Source organism: Chinchilla lanigera, unplaced genomic scaffold (assembly GCF_000276665.1).
Source record: "Chinchilla lanigera isolate Chin_1 unplaced genomic scaffold, ChiLan1.0 scaffold00085, whole genome shotgun sequence".
Taxonomy (NCBI): Eukaryota; Metazoa; Chordata; class Mammalia; order Rodentia; family Chinchillidae; genus Chinchilla; species Chinchilla lanigera.
Genome location: NW_004955486.1, coordinates 4,520,838 through 4,538,776, shown reverse-complemented (window position 1 = coordinate 4,538,776; position 17,939 = coordinate 4,520,838). Strand labels below are relative to the sequence as shown.

At 40.3% G+C, this 17,939-nt stretch overlaps 1 protein-coding gene across 1 annotated transcript in view; it reads right to left on the bottom strand.

Moving 5' to 3' along the window:
- Positions 1–17,939, bottom strand: part of Rere (arginine-glutamic acid dipeptide (RE) repeats) — a gene marked incomplete in the record, with an annotated part of 392,228 nt that overhangs the window by 157,024 nt on the left and 217,265 nt on the right. The window contains 3 exon segments of the mRNA XM_013504212.1: positions 2,292–2,396; positions 11,870–11,966; positions 13,920–14,025. Coding sequence (XP_013359666.1) covers positions 2,292–2,396; positions 11,870–11,966; positions 13,920–14,025 — 308 coding nt within the window.

The window sequence follows — 17,939 nt, the reverse complement described above, 5'->3', positions numbered from 1 at the left end:
GCAGCTATGAGTTCACAGCACCAGCGTGGAGTTCAGGGTGACACCAGTTAGCCACAGCAGTAGCCACACTGGCCTCTACACTTCACTGGGGAAAGTCTCAGACCTACCTGAAACTTATACATAAAAATTCAAATATTTCTTCAATTTAATTCAGCCAACACCTCTCAATCTCTGAAAATATACCAAACCCAAGGTAGATGTAGGAAATACAAGTATAGAGGAAAATAGTACCTAAGAAGTTCAAAACACTGAAAGAAGCGGTTCAAGGTGTAGATTCTGTGAATCTGCTATCACCACTTCTCTGTGTTCTTTTTCAACAATGAAAACAACAACATCCTTTAATTGCATACTTAACCATCTTTGAAACAAAACTGAAGGCTGAGGACATACAGCACTGGCTTAGCATGCATAGGCCCTGAGTTCAATCCTCAACACTGAAAGAAAAAAAATAGTGGATGGGGCTCACCACACTGATTGCCCTGAATGCCAGCAATATACAACAAAAAACAAGACAGAAACATGTAATATCTGCACTTGGCACAGGTTAGTTACCTACTGTTTTTAACCAGATTTCAACAAACTGAGGCTGAGACAGGAGGATTACTGTAAGTTCAAAGCCAGAGTGGGGTACCCAGTGAGTTCAAGACCAGCCTGAACTACACAGTAACACCCTGTCTTCAAAACAAAAGGTTGTCCCAAAAATATATATAACTATAATTAGTAGAAAAATTTGATTGGCTGTTATGAATCTAAGAGCTGAACAATTAAAAGCAAGAGGCGGGGCCAGGGATATAGCTCAGCGGCACAGTGCCTGCCGGGCAAGTGAGAGATCCTGAGTTCAATTCCTGGTACGGAAGGGAAGAAGGAGGGAAGGGAAAGAAAGATGTATTTTAATCAATTCATTAAAAATCTAACGCAATACAAGCATTCATCACAGTTACATAAATATGGTATCACTCAAATAGCATCCAATTCCTTTGTAATTACACAGAAATCTAAGTTCAAGCATTCCACACTTTACCTAGACAATGCATACATAAAATACACATTTAAAAATATAAAATGCTTTTGAAATACTACCATCCCCCAGGTTCTTGTATCGTTACAACATGCCCTACTTTTGAAAATGAAAGGTAAAGCTCAAATGTCACTGGATAGTAAAGGGGAACAAGGTATACTTAGATGTAAGCAAAACTAGGTAAGCACTGTCCTACTACTCTCCACCTGCCATCCAAGGTCTGTGGTGTTAAGAAGACACTCGCGCACTGACAGATGAGCACCAGCAGTGCTCCGTGCAGCTTTACAGAACCACGGCAGAACATGTTCCCTCTTGGCAATCCTAGTTAACAGGCAAACACCATTCTGAATTTTATTTGTGGTTTCTTAGAAAACAGCCTTTTCTTAAGTAAGTTCTCATTAAACAATACTCATTTTGCAATTGTATTTAATTTATAATGAAATAAAAGTCCTTGAGCTAAGCATCCCTTTCCTTTCTAAACCTTCACACCTGTAGACAGGTCTTGCAGGTCCATAGCACAATTTACTTGGTAACCTGCTAACACTCTTGTTTATAAAGTACATAATTAAGCCCGAGAGATAGCTCAGCAGCACAGCAAGCACAAGGTCCTGAGTTTGATTCCTGGTACCCCCTCCAAAATAAATAAATTAAATACATAATTAGAAAATAAATACATAATAAAACAGAGTTACATGATCGGTACAAGGTAGATGTGGACATATATACTCTTACAAAAGTTCTTCTGTGTTAAAACAGTCTATTACAGACATTAAAAAAAACTATTCCTGTAAGGTTATTTTTTATCCTATTGCTTTCCACTTATTTATAATCATCGTAACAGTTAACAGGCATCCATCCTTCCAAGGTGGTTAGAACAGGATGTATCTGTCTCTTCCTATTAGTCTTACTACAGATATTTTGGTGAGCGTTCCCTAGATTTTGTGACCAGGAGTGAACAAAAGAAATAAGTAGCTAAAAAATTTTGTAAAATCACCAAGTCCTTTTAACATGGCACCAAGGAGAGCAAGGGAAAGCACACAGCAATTAAAAGCACATCTTTATCCTAACCCCAAAATTCCCACCTTTCTTTTCCTTGGTGAAAGAGCAAACAAGAAGTTGCTTTAGAGCCCAAAAACATTTCCACTTCTTTCCAAGGAATATGTGTCATTTTTCGGATCTTAGTAGTTAATGTCCAGGTAAGTAAACACGCACGCATGCATGCATACAAGGAAAGGAAAAGTCCTCACTGAGTGGGCACAAATGATTCACTTACCTTGTCTCAGGGTTGTAGCCTAATATGTAGAAAAATGAGTCCACTCGGGCTTTAAATTCTCTAGCAGCAAATATGTCAGAAAAATGGGAGATGTTACACTTCCCTCTGGGGAAAAAAAAGGCAAAAATACATCAGTAATACTCTCAATTGTTTTGCAAACCAAAATATTAATGGAGGAATATGGGAGGAAACACATAACTAAATCTGTGGTGCATGTAGAATGCAGTTACGAATTTCAAACTTGACTGCCAATTCATTTTTTTTGTTTTATGCCTACTTCAATATATAACATTGTAACTGAAAGTGCTTTTATTTCACCATTTTGGTAATAAACTGAAATCAATTAAGCCATAGAGATAAACTGGAGGTAGGACTATGATAAAAGGATGTTAAGCAAACTGAAAATAAAAGGGGAAGAATAAAAGCCACAGAGAAAATACTTGATGAAAAATTCAGCCTAAATTAGTCTTTCACTGGCCCTTTTCTGGTTAATTATGATAGGCAGAAAATATAATCGGTAAAGCTAAAGTGAATAGCATCACACATTTCTTCAGAATACAGCTTCTGACAGATAAATATTTTTGTTTAACACACAAGAAATACACTCCTTGGAAATTAAAACCTAGAGAAATTAAAACTAGTTACATGAAGATGGGCTCTAATATACAAACAGTTTCAAGATTTTCAGGTAACGCTGACTATAAGTCAGAAATCACTTTCCTATAGAAATACTGCAATGAACAGCAGCAAAGTTCCTAGGTTCAACTACCAATAAAACCCTCCCTTGTAGGTAAATACTCTACAATGCTACACAACCATGTAAGAGGTTTTTTGTGCACCAGTAAATGCTAGAAATGTTACAACAGGGAATAAGGTCCAACTTCCCACCCAGTACACCCAAATGCTGCAGGGTTCCTGAGGAGAAGGCAGGAGCAGCAGAGGTGCTCCATCTCCCTCCACGATATGCAGGGATCGCTGGTGTCAAGTAGAAGCCCAGGGTTACAATGAGGTGAGAGGGAGCTGGCACACCAAGGGCACCCGGTCTCACTCTCCCTGTGAGCTGGAGGAGGCAGTCCCCACTTGAGAAGGACCCCAGGTCATGGCAGCAGTGTTTGACAGGGAAAATATTTCTACCAAGACATTTTAAAACTACAGCCTTTCTTTCCCTCAAGGACTTTATCATCAAAGCCTCAGTAACGGCCAGTCGCAAAGATGCACTCATATCATCTCCAACTTTAAAATCAAGTATCAGTAATACTGACTTATTAAACCCCTCTAGAAACAGAAGAGGAGAAAATAATTTCAGGATACCAAGTGTTTTAAAGTTGGTTGATTCAACTTAGAGGAGCAGAATTTTCAATTTTATTTAATCTTAATTAAAGTAAATTTAAATACATGCTAATAACTAATGCATACAATATTTCCATCACCAGAGAGAAGTTCTACTGGAAACACTACAGCATATCTAGTAGGTAATGAAATTTACTTCAAAGAAAACATAGATGCGGCCCTCAATCTCCCTGGCCCACAACAACCCACCCTCCAGGATCGAAGTGGAACTAAAGTCGGCTTCTGGAAAAGGCAAAGGTTATTTTTATAGGTGAACAATGAGCTTACTCTAAAACTTATTACACATCCATTCTAGGGATTTAGTCCAGAAACCACAGGAAATAAGCTCCCTCATCAGTAAAATGGGGAGAGTACTACCTACCTCATAAAGATGCTAAGGCACAATTATGAAACTCTGTATAGTACTCCATGCTGTGTAAAATAAATCATTACTTCTATTAGTGTCCACTGTCAAGGAAATTGTTTCTTTTATATCTCACTCTGAAGGGTAATTAACTATTTAATTAATTAAAGGTACAGAAGCCCTAGCACTCCACAACCCTAAACACAGGTACTGGAAGTCAGACGTGGCTAGGGCAGGGCTCAGGAGGGTCAGCAGCACTGACGTGCTGAACTGAACACGACTCCTCTGCACCAGATAGCAGTCAGCACCACCTCTGGCCTCACACACATCGTGACAACCCAAAGTGTCTCTACACATTGCCAAACATCTCCGGGGAGAGTAAAATAACTGGTTTAGGAAACACAGAAACAGGAGGAACTGAAGTGTATCAGCAGATATATTGCTATGACACCGGAACAAGATGTCTACCTTTAGGTCCTTTATCTGCTTAATGTTTCTGGTTATGAAGGTTACTGATTCTTGTATGTTAATTTTCTAACCTGCTACTCGCTTTATTTGTGCTCCACTGTTCGTCTGTTATAGAGGTAGGGTCTGGCTATTTGCCTAGGCTACTTTTGCACTCCTGGGCTCCAGGGATCCTTCGCCTCAACCTCCTGAGTAATGGACTGTTGCAGGGGACTACAGACACAGATCACTACACCTGGCCTACAGAGCTTCCTCATTCATTCTTAGAGGCTTTGCTAGGTATGCTATCATCTGAAAAAAAAAAAAAAAAAAAGTTTTTGCTACTTTTTTATTCTTTCTTATGCCTCTAATTGCACTATACCTCTGGTACAAGTACAATGCAGTAAAAATAATGGATGCTGTTGCCAGGTTCCTGATCTCAGTGGAAAACTCTTGCTTTTTTCCCCCTCATTAAACATACTCGTTTTAAACATAACCATAGTCTTGGAGTCAATCATATGGTTTCTTCCCTAAGATTTATTAATATGGAATATGATACTAATGGCACCTACATCATTAAATCAACCTTGTAAGGCACGCATGTGGTACACACCTGTAATCCCAGCACTCATAAAGCTGGGGCAGGAGCATTGCCGTGAGTTGAAGGTCAGCCTGAACTACATGGTGAGATCCTGTTTTAAGCTGTCTAGGCTGGGCTTGAAGTGTAATCCCACCTCCCAGAGTGGTGGGATTACAGATGTGTGCCACCACACCCAGTTTATGATCAATTTTTAAGAATAAGCCAAAATATATGAAAAGGATGTGCAATCTCTATCATTTAATGAACAAAGTGCCATATACATCTGTAAGATTAAATGCTAGGAAAAAATAATAAAACTACAAAATCTGTATGAAGAAAATTTTCAAGCACTTGTAGATGGATGCACAAGTCAAGATGAATAAGTGAGAAAACAATCTCGTTCTTAAGTAGGAAATCTTAACATGGCTTTTCTCCATAGCTTAATTAACAAATTCAGTGCAATCCTAACAAATTGTAACATGCTATTTCATGGAATAAAACAAGTTAAAACTAAAGTTCATATGGGAAAAACAACCGTCAAAGGGAAAATCTAGCCCAGTGATGGCAAACCTTTTAAAGCTTTCAATGATACAAAGAGCCCAGGCCAGCGTGTATGTCTTAGGGCCACTACCACTGATCTAGCCCTATCCAACACTGAAATGTGCTATGAAGCTCCACATTAAGAACATGGCATTAGCATATAAATAAACAACATAACAACAAAACAGAAAAGCACACCCAAACTATATGTGAAAAACAATATATGACAAAATTGGTATCTCCATTTACTATGCTATACACAAACTTATTTTAGTAACTGGTACTAGATAACTAGGTAGAATTCTGCTTTGATATAAGGAAAAAGGTTTCTAACTCTCAAAATCAGAAGAATTTATAAGACTGATTTAATTTGACCCTATAAAAACAAGTTTTACATTTAAAAAACACTATGGAGAAAATCAAAAGAAAACTGACCAAGTGGGAGAAAGTATTTGCCACCTATACAACATACACAAAGCTCCCAAAAGCAAAAGAAAATCAAAAAGAAAAAATTAAGACAGTTCACAAAAAGAGACCAAAATGCTTATCATCAGTGCAGCAACATGGAAATACCCAGCTAAGCCAAGCTGAAAGACATCTGGTAAAATAACTCATCAATGATCTTTAGTTAGAAAGTGTCAAGGGCAACCCATTCAGGACCCCTCTTGTCTCAGGAGCTATTTCTATTCCCCATTCCCCCATTCCCATTCCCCATTATTCCCTTTTTCCAATAAATTTTCCTACTCAAAAAAAAAAAAAAAAAAAAAGTGCCAAGGTCATGAAAAAGACTGCAATACCATTACAAACGGCTGTACACCTAAGAAAAACAGTAACATGGGATCCCAAATGACACTAATACTCAGAGGGAATCCTTAGTTCAATCCTATTATATTCATGTTAATTTCCTTGTCCTGATAATAATTCTATAATTAAAGAAGATGTTCACATTGTAGGAGGTTAAGGCTCGTTTAGATGAAAAAAAAAAAAAAAAAAAAATCAGCATAACTTTTCTTTGTATCTAAAAGTAGCTCCAATTGTTTCTTTGGCGAGGGGTGTTGGGGATTGAACCAAGGGCCTTCTGCATGCAAGACAAGAACTCTACCACTGAGCTACATTCCCAGCCCCAAGTATTTTTTTTTTAATGACCATCAATTGCTCAAAGCAGAACATCTAGTTGGGTGTTCCCAGCACCGAATACAAAGCCTTTCATCTATTAAGGACAATGAAGTGTTGAATGATGAATGAAAAAAAAAAGAATTGACAGGCTTTGGTGTTTAATGAAGTACTAAGCATATATACACAAAAGAATGAAAGTGCTGTTGATCAGGGCTGACTCTGTACCTCAATGGTATAGAACACTTGCCTAGCATAAGTGAAGCTCTGAGTTCAATCCTCTGCATTGGTGGTAAAAAAAAAAAAGTACATTAAAGTTATTTCACATACAAAAACTGATCCAGGCACAATGATACAAGCATATACATCCCACTACTCTGGGAAGTTGAAGCAGGAAGATTGCAAATTCAATCCCAGACTGGCCAACTCAGCAAGACCCTGTCTCAAAATAAACAATAAAAAGGCCCCAGATTCAATCCCCAGTGTTGGAGGGGAGGGGGCTTGCAGAAAATAAACTTTAAACTGTAAAACTAAGAGCTCTGAAACTCCGTGGCCTTCCTTAAAAAATTTGCAGGAGCCAGAGTATTTTTTTTTTTTGGTAAGGGCGAGAATGGTTAGGAAATTACCTGCAGATATAATTTATCTATTTTAAGAGATGCATCCACACATGCACACATGTAAGTATAAATTTGTAGATGTCCATGACAAAGTAACAAGATAAGTTAATTCAGAATGAAAAAAATGTATTTAGAAGCCCAAAACTGTTTAGAGTTTCTTGGCCCTGAACATTCAGAAAAGTCACCCTGTAACAGTGATAGAGCTTTTTGAGCTTTCAATGACAGCCTGCTGCAGCACACATGCCACGGGTTCACCACCACTGCCCTACAATATGAATCCCTAGGTAAAATGACAGCTTCTAGCCTGACCTACTTGAAGTGGGAGGCAGATAACCAGAAAGCTGGAGAGTAGCCTATAAGTAAGCCAACCAGCCTGTTCTAATTTCTTGTGCTGCCCTGCGCCCTTAATACTTAAGAACACCTGGTTACAAGCCCACAATAAACATGCAAATGTCCCTAGGTCATGTACTTTGAGTGTCCTCACAGAGCAACTACTCCAGATCTATAGTTCGCCAACACAACATTATCCTTTCAGGGAAATAAGTGATAGAGAAAACAGATTACAACTTACACAGCATCTCTAGAAGGCTCCCAAGCTTACCCTTGTCTCATGCCTCAAGTAAACTGAGGACCCAACTATCCTATGCAACAGGTCACTGAGTATAAAAATCAGCGAGTGCTGAGTAATCCTAAGTAACTGTACTATCAAGAATGCAGCATACAATTATTAAGTCTACTTTTTCTTTTCTTCCTTTTACACCTTTAAGGACCCAGCTGAGACTCAATGAGCAGAGCACTAGGAAAAAGAATGGAGGAGCGATCCTGCTACCAAGAGCGAGCTGATCTGTGAGGGCTCCCACACTCCTGACCTTTGGGCAGTACACCGGAATGCATGTGTGTGAGTTAAAGGTTCCGTCGTTAGGGTATGAGGCACTGAGCACGACTGTCGAAAGGATAATTCCAAGGCTAAGAACCTGACCCTAGTTGCAAAGCTCTGTGGCCAAGCCAAGATTCCACCTGAGTATTCTAATTGCAATCTGGTACTTTTTTTTACATTACTTTATATCACAATGTTGGTCAAAAATACTTACCTGGGAAAAGGAACAACTCAAAAGACACTCTACTGAAGATGCTAACTTTCCTGGTCACTGATAAGTACAACACAGGGAGAAAATCAGGAGTAGGAACATGCTTGAAAGATAGGGGTACAAGACTGTCATGGCCAAAGACTCAAAAACAGTAGCAAAGCAAATGTGAAGTTTTACCGTCACTTCTGGAAATAAACTTAATTTTGGTAGGGAAAAACTTCAGTCTCACAATTTACCACCCCCCCCATAAAAAAAAAGGCTGCAGAGGAATGATGTTTTCCTTTTGCTTGACAGTAGCTAAAGGACAAAGCTCTAGCTTCTTTATGACCCAATTCTAGCACCAGCTTGAAAGAAAAATTTACACATTGGCTTCCTCCTGAGAGAATGGCATGGCCAGAGTCCAGGGCGCTCCTGTGAGCCTGGAAATCCATCTAACTGGGCCTTTTGATGTTCGAAAAGAATGGTGCTAGGCACTAATACTACCAACCTTTTTCCTTTTCTGCTGGTCTTTTTAATCACACTCACTGGATCCCTCCCATGTGCCTTCAGACTAAGCCTGAGGTCCTGAATTCAATATTCAGTACCAAAACAAAAGAAAAAGAAAGCTCAAAACAAAAGTTAAACCTTAATCCTCAAACCCCCACCATCACCAGTATACCCAAACACGCATAAGTGACAATAATATAATTCTGTGGAAGTGAGACACACAAATGGAGACTCCAGAGGTGCTGCCGCTCCACTGTGTGCTACGGGAAGTGATCTTAGTGGTGACCCAAGCTGCTTTTGCAGTGACCACACCATGCTACGAATGCTGTGGGATTCCTAAGCCGTGGCAGGATCACAAGTGTAAGCAACAGACACTGGCAAATGTCAGGATTTGACAGGCCAGAACATTCCGTAACAAAGTGACCACCTATCTGCTGTCTGAAAAGATCCAACTGTTGAGTCCCAAAAGGTGTGCTTTATTTGAAATTAATAAAAATCAAATTTCAGACGAAAGTTTTACAATAGAGCTATCAATTTTTATGAGAACTTTAAAAGAAGGTAACACAGCAGAAAAAAAAACTAAGCAAGGATCCTAGTCACACACCAAGTTAACAACCTAAAGAACTGCCAGGGCTGAGGAGATAGCTCAGGGGCACAGCACCTGCCTGACAGGTACAAGGTTCTGAGTTCAATTCCCCCCGCCGTACCAGAACTGAACCGAACAGAACAGAACACAAAACAGAACTGCCACTGTAGCACTCCAGCAGTGGTAGGCAGACCTCACAGTGATGCACGTCTGGAGGCATCTCATGTAAGCCTATCCAAGTAAGCTCACCTGGGTCTGCTCAAACTACCTGCAAAACATGTTTCTGCTAAAAATGCTAAATCGTAGCTGGGAGTGGTGGCATACACACATAACCACAGGATTCTGGGAGGTTGGGGAAGGAGAATCATTTGTTCAAGCTCAACCCAGGCAATTTAGTGGGACGCTGTCTCCAAATTAAAAAAGAAAATAAAAAGGGCTGGGGATGTAGGCCACTGAGAAGGCCTTGGGTTCCCGTCACAGTATAGGAGACTGAGTGAATGAATGGATGAATGAATGAATGAAGGAGCTAAACAGAGATGAGTTACAAATCCAAATAACACTGCTAAACAAGCAAATATATTCATTTTAACCAGTTATGTCAAAACATGCTGAATCAGTTATACATACTGTTTAACTGGAACTATAAATTCCATAAAATTATTTTCCTCAACAAATGAGACAAGATGGAAAGAGGAAGTAAAACTAGGCAAAGCAGAGTAAGGGCGCTCCACTGTCCCACCTATCTTGTGAGCCCGGCAACCGTGCACTGACTTGTGTTCAGCAAGCAGGCTTGATTAGAAAGTCACCTCCAAAGACAGAGGAAAGCTAATCAAACACACAGGACCCCTTCAGCATAACAGCCCTCTTTCCACACACCACCAGTAGGCCAAGTCTGTTCAAACAGTCTGGGAGAAGAGGATTTAAATTCTAAGTAGCTAAGAAAGAAAGAAAAAAAAAATCTGTGAGTAACCCACTTTCTGCCCTCTTAGAAGCTTTGTCAATAAATGCCTTCTACTTTTTTTTGTTGTTGTTGTTCTTTTTGAGACAGGGTCTCACTATGCAGTTCAGGCTGGCCTTGAGCTCACTTTGTAGCCCAGGCTGGTCTCAAACTTGCAACGATCCTCCTGCCTCAGCCTCCCGAGTGCTGGGATTACAGGCATGCACCAGTAGGCCCGGCAATTCTTCCTACTCTTAAAAAAAAAAAATCAAAGCAGATCATGTCATGACATATGAAAATGAGAAAATCCTGTATGAGTGTCCATTTACCAAGTTCCAGTGCACAATCGCCTCCCTTGTGTGTGTTGCCCAGATCTCCATGCTGTGAGGACGAGCTGGCCTGCACAGCACACCCAGGAACTACTTCTGGCAAAAAGAGCTCACCCCACCTTGCCCTGCAATAAAAGCTGCCTCTAGTCTGGGCTGAGGTACTTTGCTTTAGCTCTGCCTAAGAGGCTCAGAGTGGTTTCACTGAATACCATGGGAACACAGGAAGACAGAAAACACTGTCCCTTATTATAGTTAAGCTAAAGCTGACACATCTGGGTGGCTTTTTTAAAAAAATCAATCTTTAACAAGAAAAATAGTTTTTTGGGGTTTTTTTTTTTTGCACCAGGAATCGAACTCAGGACCTTGTGCTTGCCAGGCAGGCACTGTGCCACTGAGCTATATTTCCAGCCCTGTTATTTGCAGTGAAGAATGAGTTTTCAGGATATTAATTGTTGTACTACTTCTTATGCCACCTAAAGGGCCCAGTCTACCACGTATAAACAGAATGTACCAGAACCCATGGGCACCATTTCCTTCAAAGGACATAAAATGCAAAGCAGAGCGTCATTGTCACATTTTGGCCGAATTACTTAAGATATGAAGACAAGTTGCAATGTTATCTTCTGTCTAAAAAGAGAATCTCAATTATAGCACCCCCACCCCCAGCATTTCACCAAGAAATTTTCTGACATACAGAAAATTAAAAGAGGAGATGAATGAAAACCCCAATAAATTCTACCTGGATTCTCAATTCATAAACATGCTGCCATATTCGCGTCATCCATTTTTGTAGCATCGTTTTCTACAGGGAGGGGTTCCAGTTCATAAAGTAGGCTGCAGACCACTAGCACGCTTCACCCTGAACACTTTCGCAAGCAATACCTGCATATTAACTTTCAAGAAAGTAATTGTATAGTAGTAGAGTAAGAGCTAAACACAATTCATTAGAAGAAAAACAGGGAGAAATAAACCAAGATTAATAAAGAAGCCAACAACCTCTGAAATCCCAATAATCCAAGACTAGCAGTGCTGTGAGCTCACTCCAATCACAAGAGGAACCGATTCATGTACTGATTACACAGTGAAGTTGGGACAGGTCGGATTTTGTACCTCCTATACTGCATGATTTCTAAATATGAACTGGAAATGCATCTCCAGTGCTTACCTAAGGGCAGCAGCATGGTACGTGTCAACGTAATCAGAAATGAAGAGTTCTCGGTTCTTGATAACTGGGTCTGTAATGACAAGTTCTCTTCCAGAGTCTGTCAAAAAAAAAAAATTTTTTTTTTAAATTAACTGAGAGGAAATTAAAACTCAGTTTCCTAAAGCAAGCAAGAAATCTTTGCAAAACTTTTTTTCTTTCCAAATATACCTCCTACTGAAGAAAGCATGATAAATAACCAGATCTAATTAGCACCATCAGTGTGCAAAACAGGGCAAAGGAGTAACAGCATGAATAAAAAGAACAATGTGTGTAATTATTGACAAGTGATTACATGTCTTGTTGGGTGTTTATTATATCCTTTACCAAATCTCCACAGTATGCTAGAATACATCAATGAGCACAGAGTTGCCGAGAGTGGTAGCACACGCCTGTGATCTTAGCACTCAGCAGTGACAGCTGAGGCAGAAGGAGTTCAAGACCAAGCTGGGTGTGGTGGCACACACCTGTAATCCCAGCACTCAGGAGCCTGGGCTACAAAGAGAGTTCATGGCCAATCTAAACTGCATAGTGAAACCCTGCCTCCAAAAAAAAAAAAAAGACAAAAAGACAAAGAGAGTTCAAAACCAGCATGAGCTACATAGTAAAAGCCTGTCAAAAAGAAAAGAAAACAGAAGAAAAGTAGTACTTTTTTTTGCTAAATATTCCAAAATGGAATGAGGCCACATTGATTCAGCTGATGAAAAGGATAAGCAAGCTACTGTTTTAACTGGATATCATGATTTAACTGCTTTAATGAAAATTTCATTTCAAAGATTTTTTTAAAAAACTATCAGCAAAGGCTATGCAAGAACATGGGGGCAAGCAGCAGGACCAGACAAGCCTGCCCCAGCCCAGCGCCACCACTGAGAGGATGTGTGGCCTCCTACCATAGCTGCAAACTCAACTCCTCACCTCCAGCCGCAGAAAAAACTTGCCTCACATGATTCATGGCTGACAGATGTGAACGATCTAGCATGAGGCCTAGCACCTCTCCAGAATCAGCCTTTAAAATATACTATCCATCTGTACAAAGGTAGCCTGCATTTTATGTACATATCTCATGTGTCAATACAGTTACCATGCAGAACTACAAGGCCAGAGGAAGAGAAAAGGATCAGTTGCCTGAAACTACTTTCCCATTGTTCTGAAGTCGGGTAGCAAGCTGAACTCCAAAACATAATTCAGAGAGCAGTGCTTGAAAATCAAAGTTCACTATCCTGGATACAAGTAATGAAATTTAATATAGATTATTGAAAAGAAAAAGAAATACAATCCTATAAGGCTTAAAATGTATGTTTTTCACTAGATGAAAAAAGGAATTCAAAGAATGAAGTGACTGTTATTTCCAAAGCACACCTGCCTCTGTTTCAAATTTGAGGTAAAGACACTACATACATTTAAGAGGTTTAAATTTAAATAAATAAAAAGCAAAATAAAACAGCGAGGCATTCTGGCCCAGCTATTCAGGAGACTAAAGCAGGAGGAACTCAACTTTCAAACAAACCTAGGCAACTTAGCAAGACCCTTTTACAAAACAAAACAAAACAAAACAAAACAAAACAAAAACAAAAAAAGAAAAGAAAAGATGGGGGCTGGGAATATGGGTTAGTGTTCCCTATCCTATGCTCAAAAACCTCAGGACTGCAGAAAGGAGGGAGAGAAGAGTGGAAGGTAGAGTTCTTTATGGGGAGAGCCGTGTGTGTGCGCGCGTGTGCTCACCGGGGTTATACTCAGTCTTCACACTGATCTACAACCAATCCTTTGTCAGACAGGGTCTCACTAAGTCATTAAACTGCCAGGCTGGGCTCTACTTGCAATCCTACTTCAGCCTCCTAAGAGTCCTAAGATTACAGCCATGAACCGTCACACCTGGGCAGTTATGTTTTGTTAAAGAAATCGCTTTTAGAGATAATTTATCATAAAGGGCATCTCCATTTAATGGACATTCTTTTTATAAAGAACTTCACCAAAGCTAAGGCTTACAAGAATGGAATTAGAAAAACATATTTACCATTTTCATTATGCCGATCCTGAACCAAATGCTGATACACAGAATCTGGAACTTCAGACTGACGGTAGTACCATTTGACGTTCATGAGTAGATGGTCCCTCTTACTCTGAAAAGGAAAATCTAACAGCATTAGGAACAGGATTTCAGTGCCCACAAGTGCATATTAATACTCATGATCAAAAGCCTTTGTACACAGGTATTCTGGCCACAGGGAAAAACACTACTACCAAGACCGCAACGATGGCAGGGTCTCATTTTTTCTAGACACCCTAGGCACAGTACCCCTCTGACTACCCACCAACATGGTTTATGTCAAAAAACAAGACATCAATCTTAAAGCTTTGTATCATGTCCTGAGTTTGATCAATTAATTCATTCAATATTACATTTTTATTTAACATTAGCTACACAAAGTTGGGCATGGTGGCACATGCCTGTAGTCTCAGCACTCGGAAGGCTGAGGCAGAATTGCCACAAGTTCAAGGCTAGCCTGGGCTACATAATGAGTTCAAGGTCTGCCTGAACTTCATAGCAAGACCCTGTCTCAAAAAAACAATAGAAAAAAATTACCTATACAGTGGTACAAAAACCCTTAATTATCTTGCTATTACAACTCATGAAGAACAAGCTAGAACAGCAAGATCTGACAGGAAGACATCTCCTCTCCAAGGTTACCCTATCACACATCCTACATTAGACCTTCCCGTCGCTTTGCTGCCACACAACTCTGCAGTTACTGCCATGCACCAAAGGAACAGAGCAGGCTATGGGTAAGGAGGGCAGATGATGAAGGTACCAGGGGACAGGGACCCCAGTCTTATTTACCTTCTGATTGCCATTTGTACATAATTACAGGTGAATAATGAACATTTCTATGTTGACCACTGTCCTATAAATGGCATGTCTGAAAGAGTTAGCTCTGCTCCCAGTTCATCCAAAAACCAAGGGATAAAACACTGCCCTTCCATTTGAAGGCCAAGGGGCCACAATATAACCTACGTCCTTTATGCACCTGGTCATGGAACAAACAGCTCAACAGGAAGTGCACTAAGGTGCACAGAGTCTGATGAAATGCTTTTCGGCCTGGGTGGGAGCTGAACAGACCTACCAGGAAAAACACGGTATCACTCTTTTTTTTCTTTTTTTGGTTGTTTGTTTGTGTGTGTGTGTGTGTGTGTTGCTTGTTTGTTTGTTTTTTGAGACAGGGTCTTGTTATGTAGTTCGTGTTAGTCATTAACTCACTATGTAGTTCAGGCTGGCCTCAAACTCACAGTGATCCTCCCGCCTCAGCCTCCCAAGTGCTGGGGTTATAGGCATGCATCACCACACCCAGCTTGCAGTGTCACTCTTCTTAGCAGCCTCTGCCTTCTCATCATAGGCCTGCAGATCAGAAACCAACCTGAGCTAACACTCAAGGAATGCCTCATGTTTATAAAGGAGATGGCTAAATCTTAGGTAAAGAGCCCTCATTAATTAAGGAAAATGTTTTCTCCTTTACCAAGAGGTCACAAAATACAGGCTGCATTAAGAGACCAGGAAGTTTAAAAAACAAAACAAAAACACTACAAAAACAAACAAACAAAAAAGCTTTGCTAAAATACTTATGCTATTAAAAGAACCAGAAAAGTAGGGGCTGGGGATTTAGCTCAGCGGCAAAAGCACCAGCCTGGCAAGCGCAAGGTCGTGAGTTCGGTTCCCGGTACCGGAGAAAAACCAAAAAAAAAAGAACCAGAAAAGCAGAGAAAGAAAACCTTGCCGTAAGTCTTGACAGAACTCAAATGTACAGAAGGGCTATTCCAAAGTAAATAGTATAAAACACCAAAACTGTTGCTCTGCAAATAACTATGGAATAGACACACCTATCAAAATAGTGCATCATCACAGCTTTGACAGTCCATATGTGCAGAGCATAGTCCCACATGATGCACAGTCTTTTATATTTACCCATTTTGTACTTTCACATTGGATAAAAAATTATTCTGCACTCTCTACTCTGCATATGAAGAGAACAAACCACTATGAGAAATACATAGAACATTGTATAGAGAATTTAGAGGAAGAAGCAATCTCAGCGGGGGACTATGGATGTGGTAATGACTGAGCAGAACAAATGAAATGACTTCAGGGGGATTCTTTCTAAGCAAAGGAGAAGACCTGAAAGAGAAAGTCTAAGACATACCCAGGTAAGGTTCACAAGGCCATCTGCGTGCAGCACCCTGGGGAAATACCAGGAGAAATAGGAATCCTGGTTCAGGCTGGCCATCATTGAGCTACAGAACAACTGGAGTCAAAATTTTAACTGCTAACCAAACACACAAGCAGTGAGGTACAAATGCCAGGTATGGGGAGAACAGCTATAGTACACAGGCAACCAGAGAACTGCTAACCCTGAAACGCCCCATGACCACGGGTATTATTTTGTCAAGAACTCAGAAATACAGAGGGAAAAGTACTTCTTCCTCTTCTCCAAAAGCTAGTTGCTTCTTTATTAGGAGGAATGACAAAAAGTAGGACTAGGATGACATTACTCATTATGGAAAGAAAAATAAAAACCAGGAGAAAGAACAGAGCCTACCTATTGGAGGGTCGGGAACAAACTCACTTAAATAACATGTACTGCCTAATGCAGGGATTCCTCCCCTGGCACTCCTGATATTTGGGCCAGGTGACTCTCATACTACTGGATGTTTAACAATACCCCTGACTTCCAGGCCCTAAATGCCAGTGGCACATTTCCTCCAGCTATGATAACCAACAATGCCTCTAAACATTACCCAATATCCCTAGTTGAAAATCAAGAGGCTAATGAAATTCAAGTTCTTTTTTTTCTTTTTAGGAAACCAAAGCTAGAAAGGTAAGAGTAAAGCCTGGGTCAAGCGCTCAAGGGTGGGGAACACAGACTACATGGAAAGAATATTAGAAAGCTCAACACACTTCAAATCCCAGTGCCACCAGGTCCCACCTACTAGACCCTGAGCACTTACTAAGATTTTCTGAGCCTGTCCTCTCCTGCAAAATGGGGACAAGGAAACTACCCTGAAACAACTACTGAAACATTTAAAGAGACAACATCTGAATGAATAGGTAGTTTCTTAGTAACTGCAACCAGTGCTTTATAGAATAATTTCGAGAACTTCACAGAGAAATACAGGAGTTATTTCTCCATCAAGACGTGATGTGAAAGGACGATGTTGAGCTCTAACCATTTTCCAGGATCACACAGGAGTTACTATAAGGGCACAGGGGGACTCAGGCCTGCCAGCAGTCCCAGCAACAGTGTTCTGAAGTCTACGTGAAGCCTTTGGGTGTTTCCGTAACACATTTAAGATGTCTAAAAAACTGAAGCACCACATAAATGCCTTTTAGGTACAGTGACTGGCATTTGCACAGTCTTTTTCTGAACCAAACTAGTGACTCAAGCAACCTCAGTTCTGAGGTCATTTCTCTGTCATCTCTGACCCCAGCATACTCACTGATGACACATGCATCACTGCTCTGGTGTGTGTATCGTAAGATTTAACGGCAGCTGACAGACTAGTGGACTTCCTAATGCAGTACTACACAATAACCAGAGAAGGGCAGCATTGTGTTAAAAAAGACTCCAGAATCTAAATTCCACAGACAAAACACAGGAAGGGTCGAGGTAAAAAGAAGTTTCAAATAAATTTAAGTATTGCAATGGGCACAGTATTTCTAGATAGGCCAGAAATTCACCTGAAGATGAAATACCTATAAAAGAAGGCAAAGTGTTGGTTTCCAAGTGAACCAGGCTAAAATTACATAATCTAGGACTGTGGTTCTGTTTGCAACCACTAATTACCTTCACTGGGTCAAGGAGCTCCCAAGACCATTTCTGTCAGTGCTTAGGTGTTTGCATTTGTTTCTTTCCCAGACAAAAGCCAGTGGATAAAACAATGCTGTGAGAGAACCCCTCACGTTCTCCCCGTGTCTGTCCAATAGCATCAGTGTCCATTACCATCCTAAAGGTTTACAAATTAAATGTCATCTTCAGAGGACACC